Source organism: Drosophila novamexicana, unplaced genomic scaffold (genome assembly GCF_003285875.2).
Source record: "Drosophila novamexicana strain 15010-1031.04,08,12 unplaced genomic scaffold, DnovRS2.1 tig00000008-arrow-pilon, whole genome shotgun sequence".
In the NCBI taxonomy this organism is placed as follows: Eukaryota; Metazoa; Arthropoda; class Insecta; order Diptera; family Drosophilidae; genus Drosophila; species Drosophila novamexicana.
Window position 1 is genome coordinate 3,661,497 of NW_020824765.1, and position 13,554 is coordinate 3,675,050.

The following is a 13,554-nucleotide window of genomic DNA, read 5'->3' on the forward strand; positions in this document are numbered from 1 at the left end:
ATTAATTCGATGGGCTTCAAACTAATCTTCAAATTTGAACTTTAATATTGGATGGTAATACGGCTTATTAAGGCCTCAAATTTCGTATAATGTTTCGGCCTTATTTAAAGAAAATTATAATTTACAATTATACGTGATAATTTAGGATGAGCTTGAGACAAAGGGCTTACCTGTAGAGTGAACCAAACTCTTGCTCTCTCTCTTTTCGTCAAGCAGTTTCCGAGTATAATTAGTTTACAATTTATTAGTGGGAATTTTAAAACATCGTGGTACGAAAATGACAGGGATATTTAGCTAGTTTAGGTACTAAACAACGGGATAACTGCACTCGGAGGCAATTCCGCAGAAATTCTTGCCTCGAGGCAAACGGAAGTAGCCGTCTTCGCCCCAGGCCTTGTCCCACGAGTTCTTGACAATCCAGTAGTCCTGTCCGTCTTCAGTGCCATAGCCAACGACCAGAATGGAATGATTCACCTCGCCCTTGTTGCATTCCTCATCTGCGTAAATGCCACGCTTGTAGAGCAGCAAACTCTCCAGCCCGTTCACGGAGCAGGCCAAGGGACCCTGAGTGGCCACGACGGTTTTCATGGCCTGCTCGTCCTTTGGTGGAATGGCAGCAAATCCGGTGATTTGGGCACCAGATATATCATTTTTATATTTGCATGTGTCCTTCTTGTCCACGTAGGGATACTTCTCGCCAGCGGCGATGCCGTTCTGCTCCGCGATGAAATTGAAGGCGTACTCCTGGAAGCCGCCATCGCAGCCGGCGAGACCCAGATCCACAGTACCACAATCGACCAGATTCTGTTCAGACAGGTTCGGCAATTTGCCCGTTTTCCGGAACACATGACCCTCGATGGCGCCCGTTGCGGCAAACGACCAGCAGGAGCCACACTCTCCCTGGAACTTGACGGGCGTAACCCCGCCCTTCTCACGCCAATCAAAGGAGTCGGGCAGTGGCACATTCGTTGCCAACTTGGGTGCAAGACGATGGGCCTTCGCGTTTTGCCTAAAAGCCAAAGATGACATACCAACGATCAGATAATTAGCTAATATATTGACTTGGGTTCACTTACTCGCCGGATGATGACTTCCTCAGGCCCGTAAGCTGTTTGAGGAACTCTGCGTTCGTTAGATCCGCAAAGGCATTCACGGCCAGCTCGTAGGTGGAGGCGCCGCTCTTGAAGGCTGCGTTCTTGGCCTCCACCAGGGTCTTGCGAGCACTGAAGATGCCCTCGCGCAGTTGCCGGTCCGCCGCAGAGAGATAGGATTTGCCCGATTGCGCCTAAGGACATGTGGCAAGGTTGAAATCGTGCAACTATTTCCCGATAACAGTGCGTACTCACCAAAAAGTCGCCAAAGTCTTGCACATTTGAGAGTACGGGGGGCGATGGCAAGCGGCTGGCAATATTGGAAACCCTTTGCTGCAGCCTATTTGCGGCATTGCCCAAGTTGCCGCCAATGTTTCCACCAAAGTTGCCGCCAAAGCCGCCAAACTGGGCAGAGGCCAGTGCCACGAATGGGAGAAGTGCAATCGCCAATCTCATTGTTATCTGTAAGGCAGTTGCAAGCACAAAACTAATCATTTCTGGTTTTTATAATTCCCATCATTAAGCGGCAAAATTCATTGAGATTTATCAATCATAGGTACTCGCCCATTCAAATGGGGAATTTAAAGCCCTTGTTGCGAGTTTATTAACATTATTTTTAAACCTTGAATTCAGGTTTCGCCAGTTAATTAGATGGGGCCTGGTTTGGGGGCCAGGTGAGCAGTAAAAAAAATTATTTATGAACAAATCAAATTAACAGTAAATCTCCGTCGCCGGGTTTATTTTTAATAACACTTTGTTGCAGTTGCCTTTTAACATTAACGTTTTATATTCTCATGTCATTCGTTTTATAATTTTCACTTGAGCAACGATTAGCCGGCGCGGCGGTAAAAACCAGAAAACCTTGCACCTCACAAGATTAAGCCGATTAAATGAAATTAAATAAAGCCACATTATTGACAGGCAGTAGCTGAGTTGGCGGAGATTACGCAATTAATTCGCGGGCCTGTTCTAGATTTCAATTCCGATCAAGCTTTTCGAAATCAAAGTGAATTGATGGCATTTAATTTGGTTATGATCAAATCTTCTTTTTTGTCATTATATTGGGCAGCCGGTACAGGTTTCTCTTTGGCCAAACTTTTGTCTCACATATAGAGTATTTTTTTATTTCTTTTTAGGTCAAACACTATTTGGAAAAACAGCTGTTTTGGCAATTGATATGGAGGCGGAGAGAAAACGATTCGGAGTGGATTCGGAGTCGATTCGAAGTCGATTCGGAGTCGATTCGGAGTCGATTCGGACTAACTCGAAAAATAACTTTAAACGGAATCGAAATCCTGAAAAGGCCCGTAGTTTGCATAAAATAGTTTTCTGGTTATTTCATAAATATATATGTACGAGAAATCGGCCACTTTCTGAAACATTTCACTTTATTTCTTATCACATTGAATATTCGCACAATTAGCTCTATCGAGTAACCTTTCTGGGCTGATCCGTCAGTATCAATGCGAGGCTCAGATGTCGGAGGCTGTGCTTTTAAAGCGTCGATCGTCGACGTCGATTCTGCGTTATCATGCAAATTAAATTAGAAATGTTTAAGACGCGCTTCACAAGCTAGTCTCGCCTCGTCTCGCATCGTCTCACACAGATCGTCTCGAAATATGCATATGTAAGTCATACGAAACTGGATGTTTATAAATGTTCGACTTAGCTACGTGAATCGTATGAAATGTCGACTGGTTTGGGGATTTATAATCACTAATTAGCGCCATGTATAACAACGCAAAACAACCAAATGGATGTCTTTCTACCCTAAGATATATATAAAAATAAAGATAAACATGTGTGTATGTATAGATATGTATTGACTGAGAGCTTCCATTTTATCTATTTCTTGAAACGGTTGGAACTTGTTTCTGAGAGTCGAGCAAATAAATTTGATTTGAAATACAAGAATATTCGGCTAATTATTTAATTTAATTGTGAACATATAAATCATTGACAGCCACCGAAAAACAATTCAAGGGGAATCCCCATATGCTTGCAAGGCAAGGCTCAGGGCAAGTAGAAAAAAACAACAACAAACATTTCCTCAAATTAGGTCGTCGAAATATGAATAATTTATGGTTTAACGTGTCAAATTTACCATTTCCGATGGCTTATTTTTATATGTTGGCTCCACATTTGGCCAATCCCTTGAATGTTAATTGAAGTTTCCATATTTTTAAATATTTCACGTATTTTTATGTTGTCTTACCAGTTAGCCTGGGCTGACGTTCAAAAGCCCAGTTAATGCGTGCTGTAAAACATATATATAATTTCATTTTGGAATTTGTTAATTCATTTCCTCACTTGGTGAAAAATGTATTTAAAATAAAAATATTAATTTATGGCTTAGATTTTAATTTATGCTTATGAAAAATTACTGTTTTGTTTCTTATTGTGAGTCTTTCATTCGGCCTGATGCGAATATATGAATGCATAAATACATATTCCTAAGTAATATTTAGGGGGCATACAGAATAATAATAATATGTAGGTAATTTAGCCAATCAGGCGACGGGCTGTGAGTTTAGGTTCTTGAGGTGCTTCAGTAATGGGTGTTGCCACGGGCAGGACTACAATGGGTTGTCTCAGATCAACTGGTGGAGCTGCCCAGTTCTCGGTCAAGGCAAACCTCTGCGGATAGTAACAAAGTTATTGTTGAGTAGTCATCCAATTGATCTAATGTATTATGATAGCACTTACTCCACTGGGTGCATATATTGAGCCCCGCTCAATCTGAGGAAGAGCCGACACAAATGCCAGGCATGCAATGAGAGCCACGATGATAACTTTCATATTGAATAGATAAAGTTGTTAAGGTTACTTAATCAGGGATATTCTCAAGCTTCGGGTGCTGTGTTTGGAATGATTCTGCAATGCCGAGGACTTTGCTTTTATACAAGCACCTTTCTCTTTGCAAACTGATGCAGCAAAAGTGCAAGCATAAAATGTTTATTTTAATCTTCCAAATCTGAGCTTCCGTGTCGTGAGTCACATGAATCTCTCTTGCAATTCAATTGTTTTCGGCTTACATTCATTATTTTTTTATGTAACTAATCGGCATTTTTGACAAGTTGACAAACAAACTTTTCTCATATCACAAGATAGTTATAGTACGTTTTTTTATTACGATCTACTAACTTTATCTGCCCATCTGCCGAGGAGTATAACTTCAGAAACGAATCAAGACTCTCTTGCTCTCTACTTGCTAGATAGTTTGGAACATGAAATTCAATACGATGAAGTATCAATATATTGGAAAAAATAGAGCCAAATTCAAGAGGAATCGAACAATAGATATGACAAGAAAGAACGTCCTATTGCAGAAAACAGAAAGCTTCAACAATGAGAGACTGGTTCCAGTAGATGATTTTGAATATAATAATATACTTTTATTAGGTCAGAGAAGTTTCCAGATCTCAATAATTCGCTTTACAATTGTTTAAAGAAGTTATATTTCGTGCCCGGATCGTTATACTCTTTCGACTATTGCTTACTGAGACCCAGAGCAGAATTGATCTCGCTCGTAAAATGGTCAAGAATGAACTCGGTCTTAACTTCAGAAACCATTTGTGGAAGAGTTTTAATGGGCAGGCAACTCCTTGCGATTAGAACAAATACGACAAGTAGTTTTCTTGTTTTTGTTATCCTTTAGATAAGAGGTTTTCGATTAGGCTCAGCTTAAAAAACAACATTTTAATTTGCACAAAAATAGGAGTAACATTTGAATAAAAAGAAGAATTTTAGAAGTGTTTATTTGTTTCAAAAACTGTCGACAGCTTGAGAGTCCGTAATGGTAAAAAGTCTATATATTTATTTTATTCATAAGTATTTACAAATTTTATTTTTTAGATATATATAAAAAGAGTATTAAGTATTTTTTATGCTGAGCTTGCAGGAAACACAAAATATATATATTTGCCTCAGATCGAGCCTTGATCGCAATCTCAAATGGATTTTAATTCGATAAAACAACTCAATTAAACATTTACAACAACAAAATAAATATTTTGGTTATTATTTTTTAAACATTTTATTTACAATTATTTATTCAAATATACGGCTTCTAACCAGAAGTAAACAGTGACCTTCAACCTGCGTTCCAATTGGAATTATCAGCCAAGAGAGAAGTGCATCGTCGGGGGTATTTTTAGGATCATGAAAGTCTTCAAATTCTGATAAATCAGGAATGCAACTTTCAAGTTTTTCGCTTGATCATGGACGACACTGAATACGAATACACTGAATACACTACGAAATGCTAATGAGGATTAAAGATGTAGATTGTAGATATGGAATATATTGTAAAGGATATTGAAAACCTTATAATGGATAAACAAAGTTCAAGAACGATGGCCACAGAGATCGGAAAATGTGCCATTATACCTCCATGATTATTTTTCTATAAAAAAATATTTTATTTTAAGCAATAAGACAACAAACTCTATAAGTTTTTGAAATTGATGAGATGCTGCAGACAAATAGACGGACAGCCGGACAAACTTTTCAACAGACAGACGAATATGGTTAGATCAACATGTCCGCAGCCAAAACTTTACAATATATCGGTTTGATACAATTGCAATTGATACAATCTTTTAAACCCTTTTTAACACCATTTTCAATGCTTAAAGGTTTTGTATGTTATATTGGCTCAACCAAAAGAAATTTTGAAACAAACCTTGATTTAAAAATTCAAAAATTAATGTTTTGCTTAAAAGTTGTTATAATATATTATAATATATATTATATATATTATGTTTGGTGAAATCTTAGATATAATAATTATTTAACACATAGATAATAATGTAATTTTCATTTAAATATTAGGACAACCAGTCAAATGCCGGGCTGTGAGTTTGGGTTCTTGGGGTTCTTCAGTGATGGGTGTTGCCACGGGCAGGATTACAATGGGTTGGCTCAGATCAACTGGTGGAGCTGCCCAGTTCTCGGTCAAGGCAAACCTCTGCGGATAGTAACAAAGTTATTGTTGAGTAGTCATCCAATTGATCTAATGTATTATGATAGCACTTACTCCACTGGGTGCATATATTGAGCCCCGCTCAACCTGGGGAAGAGCCGACACAAATGTCAGGCAAGCAATGACAGCCACAATGATAACTTTCATATTGAATGGATAAAGTTGTTAAGGTTACTTAATTGGGGATATTCTCAAGCTTCGGATGCTGTGTTTGGAATGATTCTGCAATGTCAAGGACTTTGCTTTTATACAAACACCTTTCTCTTTGCAAACGGATGCAGCTAAAGTGCACGTAAAAATTTTGATTTGTTTTAAATATTATAATTATGAGATACTTCCGTTGCTTTAATGACGTGATACATAATGCAAGCGGATGTTTTGTATTTTTATATCCATTGAAATGCAAATGAATAAGGCAGGCAGATGAGGTATCTCCATGCCCATCAACTTATATACGCTGGCTAATCTGTCGATCTGACTGCCTAGTACTAATCCCCCTCTCTCCCTTGTCTCTCAGTTTTAGTCTATTAATAATCCACATACTAGACCTATATATATTTCAAGACTTTTCTGTTCATATAGCTTGTGTGGATTCGTTCTTTCCTTTTTTTTAACACAATCAATAAACTAAATTAAATTAATCATTTTCATATCAATTTATGTAAATGTAGTTGTCAGAGCCAGCTTCCAGGAAAACCATTTTTGTGATAAGCCATCATAGGAAAACTGACTTTTGTTGTAGATAAGGCAGCTGGCGTGTCAAGGTGATAATGCTTCTGATTTGCCATTCCATTTATATAGCCGGACTTGAAATCCACAGAGGCAGTGCAGCTGTAGACGTCGTTGGACTCTTGATTACCGATCGATCACAAGGGACAGTTGCCTATCTTCACATGGTGCGTTAGTCAAAAGCATTTAAATTCGCCTGCTTTGGTCCCTTTCCTGTGCATTCGATGGGGCATTAAGTTCTTGATCGTAACCCAAAATACGCTTTTAAGTACCGAGTTATTGTGTAAAAAGTAAAATAAAACGGGTTTTATAATAAGCATGAGTGCTTTACGTGCAACTGGTAAATCGGTAGTACAATCGGAGTACACAAAGTATATCTGTCCTTGTTTAAGGCAACAAACTTAAGTTTGTCTGTATGAGTCGTAGATACAAGATAGCTACTCGAAGTGGGAATTTGTATATATATGAATCGAATGCAGAATGTCTTCTAAGCTTGACTAAGTAACTCTTATGTGCTCTCATTCTTTTAGCCACAAAGCAAAATGATTAATCTATGGAAACTCATCGCAATCGTGCTGTTGCTTGGTAACAGGATCACTGCAAATCCTATAGAACTGAAGCCTGCCGTGGCCACAGAGTTTATTATACTCCACAACAATGACATACATGCCAGGTTTGAGCAGACGAATGTCCACAGTGAAACTTGTTCGCCGGAGGATGTCGAAAGGGACAAATGCTACGGCGGCTTTGCCCGTATAGCCAACGTGTAAGTGCTACAAAAAGTCTTTGAACTTGCCTAACGCATATCTTCTTTTTTTAGAGTTCAAAAATATCGAGCCGAGGCTAAAAATGGAGGCACCCCAGTATTTTACTTGAATGCCGGCGACACATATGCTGGCACAGCGTGGTTTACACTTTTTAAAGACAAAATTGCCAGCGATTTTCTTAATAAACTGCAGCCAGATGCAATGGTAAGTGCCAGAAAGTAAAGGTTCTCCATTCGAAAATTCCGACCCGAGTATCATATATCCTACATTTTATGAAGATTATTTGTCAATGTTAAAATAGACAAAATAATTACTAGATATTATAACAATATCTGTAAACATATACCTTACCAGCCTGATCAGCTAAGAAAAAGTAAATTTTAAATGACAATTTTGTTCTATTATATATATAGTCTATATCTATATATATCTAAATATTTGACTTTCAAAACGGGTGATAAATGGCTTAAAAATGATATCCTTAAATATCTGCAAAATTAAGTTTCTTCAACAAAATCTAGTCCCTAGGTAACCACGAATTTGATGAGAAAGTAGAGGGTCTCGTAACATTTCTAAATGATGTAAGTTTCCCCGTGGTGGCCTGTAACCTGAATCTTGCGAGGGAACCTGAACTGGCTGCCTCTAAGCAACTAGTCAATTCGACTATTCTCGATGCAAATGGCACAAAAGTTGCTGTGATTGGGTACGTCACGCCGGAAACAAGATTGCTGTCAGTAAAAGACAGCATGGAATTCAATGAAGAAATCGATTCAATTAAGTAAGAAAACGTCTATTTTTTATATTTTGCATAACCACATACCAGTTTCATGCGGACCTTTTGTTCACTTGCAGCACAGAGGCGGCCAAACTAAAGGCTCAAGGCTTTAAAATCATCATTGCCTTGGGACACTCTGGTTATCAAAAAGACCAGGACATAGCCAGAAGTTGCCCTGAAGTTGACCTTGTTATTGGCGGACACACGAACACATTTCTGTTCAACGGAGAGAAGCCAAGTGTCGAAAGTATTGACGGTCCTTATCCCACCGTAGTTACACAGAAGAGTGGTAAAAGAGTTCCCGTGGTGCAGGCCTACGCCTACACGAAGTACTTGGGTAAACTTCACGTGAAGGTAGGTTAACGTACAAAAAGTTCCAAATTCCTATTAATCATATATTTCTTGACAGTTCGATAAAGATGGAAATTTAATCGAGTTCGATGGTTTGCCCATCCTATTGGATTCTGGAGTCGCGCAAGACAAGGAATTGCTTAACCTGTTGGAAGTTTACCGCGAGAATGTTACGGCCCTAGAGAAGTCCATTGTGGGGCATAGCAAGGTGTACCTTGAGGGACGTAAGACCGTTTGTCGGTTGGTCGAGTGTAATATGGGAAATCTAATTACCGATGCAATGGTATTCAGCAGAGTTATGGAAGATCAGGGCGGTGATTACTGGACAGATGCGTCTATTGCCATTCATCAGGGCGGCGGTTAGTTTTCTCAATTGCCAATACATATCGAATGCTCCAATTGGAAAGTAACCTCTTAATTTCCAGGCATACGCAGCTCAATCGAATGGAAGTCCGATGGCATCATCACTCAGAGCGATCTGTTGGCGGTCCTTTCTTTTGATAATGATCTGTATGTCACAAGAATCAGTGGAAAGACCTTACGAAATGCACTCGAAAATTCGGCCGCGGCTAGATATAAGCATTCCGACGGAGCATTTCTTCAGGTATCCGGCATACATGTGGTCTACAATCCGGATATGCCAGAAGGTAATCGGGTTGCTTCTGTGCAGGTGCGTTGCGCCAGTTGCACGGTGCCAACCTACAGCAGTCTGAACGAGACCTCCTACTACAATGTGATTGTGCCACAGTTTATACTGAATGGCGGCTTGGGTTTCATTTTGGTGGAAGAAACGAACCCGGTTACAATACGGATGCAAAAGACTATTGTTCAAGCTGTTCGACAGTACTTTGAATACCATAAATTTGTGACTCCGGAAGTAGAGGGCCGCATTGGGTTCAGAGGTTCAAGTTAAGCCGAGCTCTTCTTTTGTAAATGAAATCTATGAATTCTTTTGATAGCTGGAATTTAGGCATATCCTAGCAAGCAGTCTTAAATAAATCCTTTTACTTGTCATAGTTAACTTATCAAATGTAATCATTTTTATAAGTAAAGCCTAATAATTTGAAGGCAAATAAGTTCTAGACGCAAAAGGACTTGAATGGCATTCAAATGGAACTATGGTTAAAATTGCACTGGACTTTGATAATATTGCTAGTGCTTGTTAAACAAGACACGGCCTTCAAGTTCTCCGTCGTACACACCAATGATATGCACGCCAGATATGACCCGATGAAAGATAGCAATGAAAAGTGCGACATGGGCGACGATGAGAAGGGCCTGTGCTTCGGGGGCTTTGCGAGAGTAGCTACGGCGTAAGTTTGGATCCGTTTTCAGTTTGGCTTTACGACTTTCCGCTGTGATCCATTTAGTGTGGCAAAGGCCCGTGCCGAGGGTCCAACACTTTTTTTGAACGCAGGCGATACCTTTCAAGGAACCCCCTGGTTCACAATATTCAGGAGTGAGCTGGCGGGCGAACTGATGAATATGCTGAATCCAGATGCAATGGTGGGTACTTTGGTCGGCACATGCAATCGTACTGTATTTACGGATTCCCTTCATTTAATAGTCGCTGGGCAATCATGAGCTCGATGACAATGTCAATGGATTGGTGCCTTTTCTTCAAATGATCAAATTCCCCGTTGTCTGCTGCAATATAATCCTGAAAAACGCTCCAGTTTTGCAAAATATGAAGAATTTGGTTCACTCCACCATCATCACGAAGTTTGAGAAGAAAATCGGGATTATTGGATATCTGACGCCCGTGACAAGAAAACTAGTCTCAGCACTCGATATTGAAATCCATAATGAAATACCTTACATTAAGTACGTATTCGATTTGCTTAGCTATATAGTTGGAAATTATAATTGTAAAACACACAAGTGCCGAGGCCAAAAAACTTACTGACAAAGGAGTCGATATTATAATTGCACTTGGACACTCCGGCTACAGCATGGATCAAGATATCGCCAGGAGTTGCCAGGACATTGATCTTGTCGTCGGAGGACACTCGCACACGTTCCTATTCACGGGCACTCCGCCGGAGAGGGAGAACCCCGTGGGCAACTACCCAACTGTGGTGACCCGAACAAATGGGCAACAGGTGCTGGTCCTTCAGGCGTATGCGTATACCAAGTATTTGGGGAAAATCGATTTGGAGGTAGGGATCATTGATCATCCATAAGCATTGGGTTAATCCATAAGCATTATATTTCTTATAGTTTGACAATGGAGGTCGCTTGATCAAATATAGTGGCTCTCCCATTCTGTTGGATAACACAGTAGCGCATGATTCCGCTGTGAAGGCCCTCTTGGACAGTAAGAGGGCGACTATAGATGAGCTGGAAACCCAAGTGGTTGGCGTAAGTAAGGTTGTTCTGAATGGAGATCGTGAAGCGTGTCGTCAATCGGAATGCAATTTTGGCAACTTTATTGGCGACGCTTTGGTCTACGGTCGAGTTATTGAGGATTATGGCGGTCTGTATTGGACGGATGCAGCGATAGCCCTAATGAATTCGGGAGGTATGTTGTATGTCCCTAAAGTTCATGTCATACACGTTTTCAAGGAATATCTTTGACAGGAATACGCGCGAGCATCGACCCGGGCCCAGATGGAACTGTTACGGGCGTGGATATAGCCACAGCTTTACCATATGGCAATACCGTGTCGGTCACCCGCATCAAGGGCCATGATCTTGTCAAAGCCTTGGAGTACTCGGCAGCCTTGCGGCACACAGACTCGGATGGGGGCTTCCTGCAAGTGTCCGGATTGCGCCTGGTCATCAACTATAATCGACCAAAAGGAAAACGCGTCACATCAATTAATGTGCTGTGCGCCGACTGCAGAATTCCCAAATATGAGCCCTTGGAGAGGGACAAATTTTACTCGGTAATAGTGCCAAGCTTCATTCTGAATGGTGGCGATGGTCACAGACATTTGAAGGATGCCATAGAACCGGAACTCCATCGTCTAAAGCTGATTGATCGCGAAATATTAACCAAATACTATCAGGAGCACAAAATTGTTTATCCCATGCTTGAAAGTCGCATAACTATTATAGAGAAAAAACGCAGATCCTGCGCGCCGACCCGATCGCAAACTCTACTTGTTCCGATTGCGCTAGTTACTTTTTTATACCTTTTCATATATACCTAATGATATTTTGTACAATACAGCATAAAATCGTATTACATAAATTCTTTTTAATTCGGAGTTAGAACATTTTTCAGTTTTCCATGGAGACCTAGGGAAAAACTAAGGGTTGTAATTTCTCTTTACTAAAAAATAAAACGCATTTGAAAAATACCCTATATTAAAAAATGTATTCAATTTAAGTTAAGCAGCAAAATGAGTAATTTTATTGAATTAATAAAAAAATAATGCTCAAACAAAGATCTTGATCTATTATTCCGCAGCTGTAAAGATTTTTTATGGGGAAGTAATAACTTAATTCAGTTAAAAGTCTTTTAAGCCGAATCGCTTCGGATCAATTTTTTTACTACGAGTCGAGCCTTTAACTAAACAAGCCCAAAAAACAGTCAAGCCGGAACCAGAAGCAAGCCATATACTTTTCCGAAAATGGTTGGGTGTAATATAGAAAACTTATATAAGGGCAACACAGGCACAAAGCATAAATAACTTGGGGCTTTGATAAATGCAGTTTTGAATGGAGATCATCTTAGCTCGCATCAGCATATGTAAAATTTGAGGAAAAACTTTGGATTATGTATGTGGAAAACCAGGTTGGCGACCTTAAAGGCATTCGATCTGTCCAGGACTCCGACAAAACCTTTAAATAACTATATTCGCTGCAGTTCTAATTTAAGGATTGTTTAACATTTTGTTAAACGTATAATGAGGAATAGACAAGATTTAGAGGATTAATAAGATAGGCTTCAATATTCATGATTTTGAGAATAAATGACATACACTCTAACTTGGAGTATTCTCTTAATATGTTCCCTTCCACATCTGCCAGCTGAGTATCTCGCTATGCGGGATATTTAAACTGCAACGTTCTCACTTGCTGTTGCCCCAACTAATATAGAAACTGCAAGAAACCGTTAATCGCTGTCATTAATTGACACCAATACCTGAGGCGACAACTAAGTAAGTATGTAATATGATCTTCTCAGTCCGAGCGACGAGATCATTAGCGATCTAATGTTGAGTTTCGTCAGCTGAATCTTTTGTTTTTGTTATTGTTAATTTCTTAGTCTCGGGGGTCGTCGTACCTCCAGCTTGTGCATTGACCCTCCACTATTATACGACGCCCTTGGCTGAAGACGTTTGTTTGTCTTATTTTTTTTTGTGTAAGCCCCCCCTGTAACTGGCACGCACTAATAAACATGCTCTACTCACACCACCTCTGGTCAAACTGGGCCTCTGTAAATAAATCGCGTCGACTAGGTCTGACCTCTTGCATGTCTGTGATCAAGTTAGACTGCCATCTGAATCTGAAGTTCTTGGTTCTGACAATAAAACAATTTGGAGCAGAGTTTAATATATAATATTAGATAGGATCAGTCCTTTCAGGCTCTTTCCAACCGAGTATTGGGCTGTCGTACCACTTTTTAGGTATTAACAATTAATAATTTAAAAGATAATTTAAATTAGAAGTAATTATGTAATTATTTTAGACTGGCACATTTACCCGAAAATTAAAAAATAATTATGCAATTAATTTAGACTTTCAGATTTACCTGAAACTCTCCAGGCAAGGTTTTACTCCTAGCACATATTTATTCCATTTGACTTCGGTTATATGTTCAAAATATCAAATAAAGGGAATTAAAACTGTCTATAACTGAACTTCAAGTAATTAAAATGACAAGTAATTATGTAATTAGACTTGTAG

General features: G+C 39.4%; 4 protein-coding genes across 4 annotated transcripts; 2 read left to right on the forward strand and 2 right to left on the reverse strand.

The window, feature by feature from the left end:
• Positions 1-228: 228 nt before the first annotated feature.
• Positions 229-2,534, reverse strand: LOC115761976 (cathepsin L1). Its single transcript, XM_030704026.1, has 4 exons — positions 2,494-2,534; positions 1,347-1,553; positions 1,077-1,285; positions 229-1,009 (listed from the first exon to the last, which is right to left on the reverse strand). The coding sequence occupies exons 2-4, from the start codon at positions 1,545-1,547 to the stop codon at positions 307-309; spliced, it is 1,113 nt and encodes a 370-aa protein (XP_030559886.1). The 5' UTR covers positions 1,548-1,553; positions 2,494-2,534; the 3' UTR covers positions 229-306.
• A 3,379-nt stretch (positions 2,535-5,913) lies between these two features.
• On the reverse strand, positions 5,914-6,222 carry LOC115763087. The gene is made up of 2 exons (XM_030705525.1): positions 6,130-6,222; positions 5,914-6,060 (listed from the first exon to the last, which is right to left on the reverse strand). The coding sequence occupies exons 1-2, from the start codon at positions 6,220-6,222 to the stop codon at positions 5,914-5,916; spliced, it is 240 nt and encodes a 79-aa protein (XP_030561385.1).
• Positions 6,223-6,909: 687 nt separating this feature from the next.
• On the forward strand, positions 6,910-9,707 carry LOC115760553 (protein 5NUC-like). Its single transcript, XM_030701955.1, has 7 exons — positions 6,910-6,971; positions 7,335-7,570; positions 7,625-7,775; positions 8,093-8,349; positions 8,424-8,700; positions 8,756-9,056; positions 9,123-9,707. Exons 1-7 carry the CDS (start codon positions 6,969-6,971, stop codon positions 9,608-9,610), a joined length of 1,713 nt encoding a protein of 570 aa, XP_030557815.1. The 5' UTR covers positions 6,910-6,968; the 3' UTR covers positions 9,611-9,707.
• A 12-nt stretch (positions 9,708-9,719) lies between these two features.
• On the forward strand, positions 9,720-11,885 carry LOC115760547 (protein 5NUC-like). The gene is made up of 6 exons (XM_030701941.1): positions 9,720-10,010; positions 10,068-10,203; positions 10,265-10,521; positions 10,580-10,856; positions 10,918-11,218; positions 11,278-11,885. The coding sequence occupies exons 1-6, from the start codon at positions 9,808-9,810 to the stop codon at positions 11,850-11,852; spliced, it is 1,749 nt and encodes a 582-aa protein (XP_030557801.1). The 5' UTR covers positions 9,720-9,807; the 3' UTR covers positions 11,853-11,885.
• Positions 11,886-13,554: the final 1,669 nt, after the last annotated feature.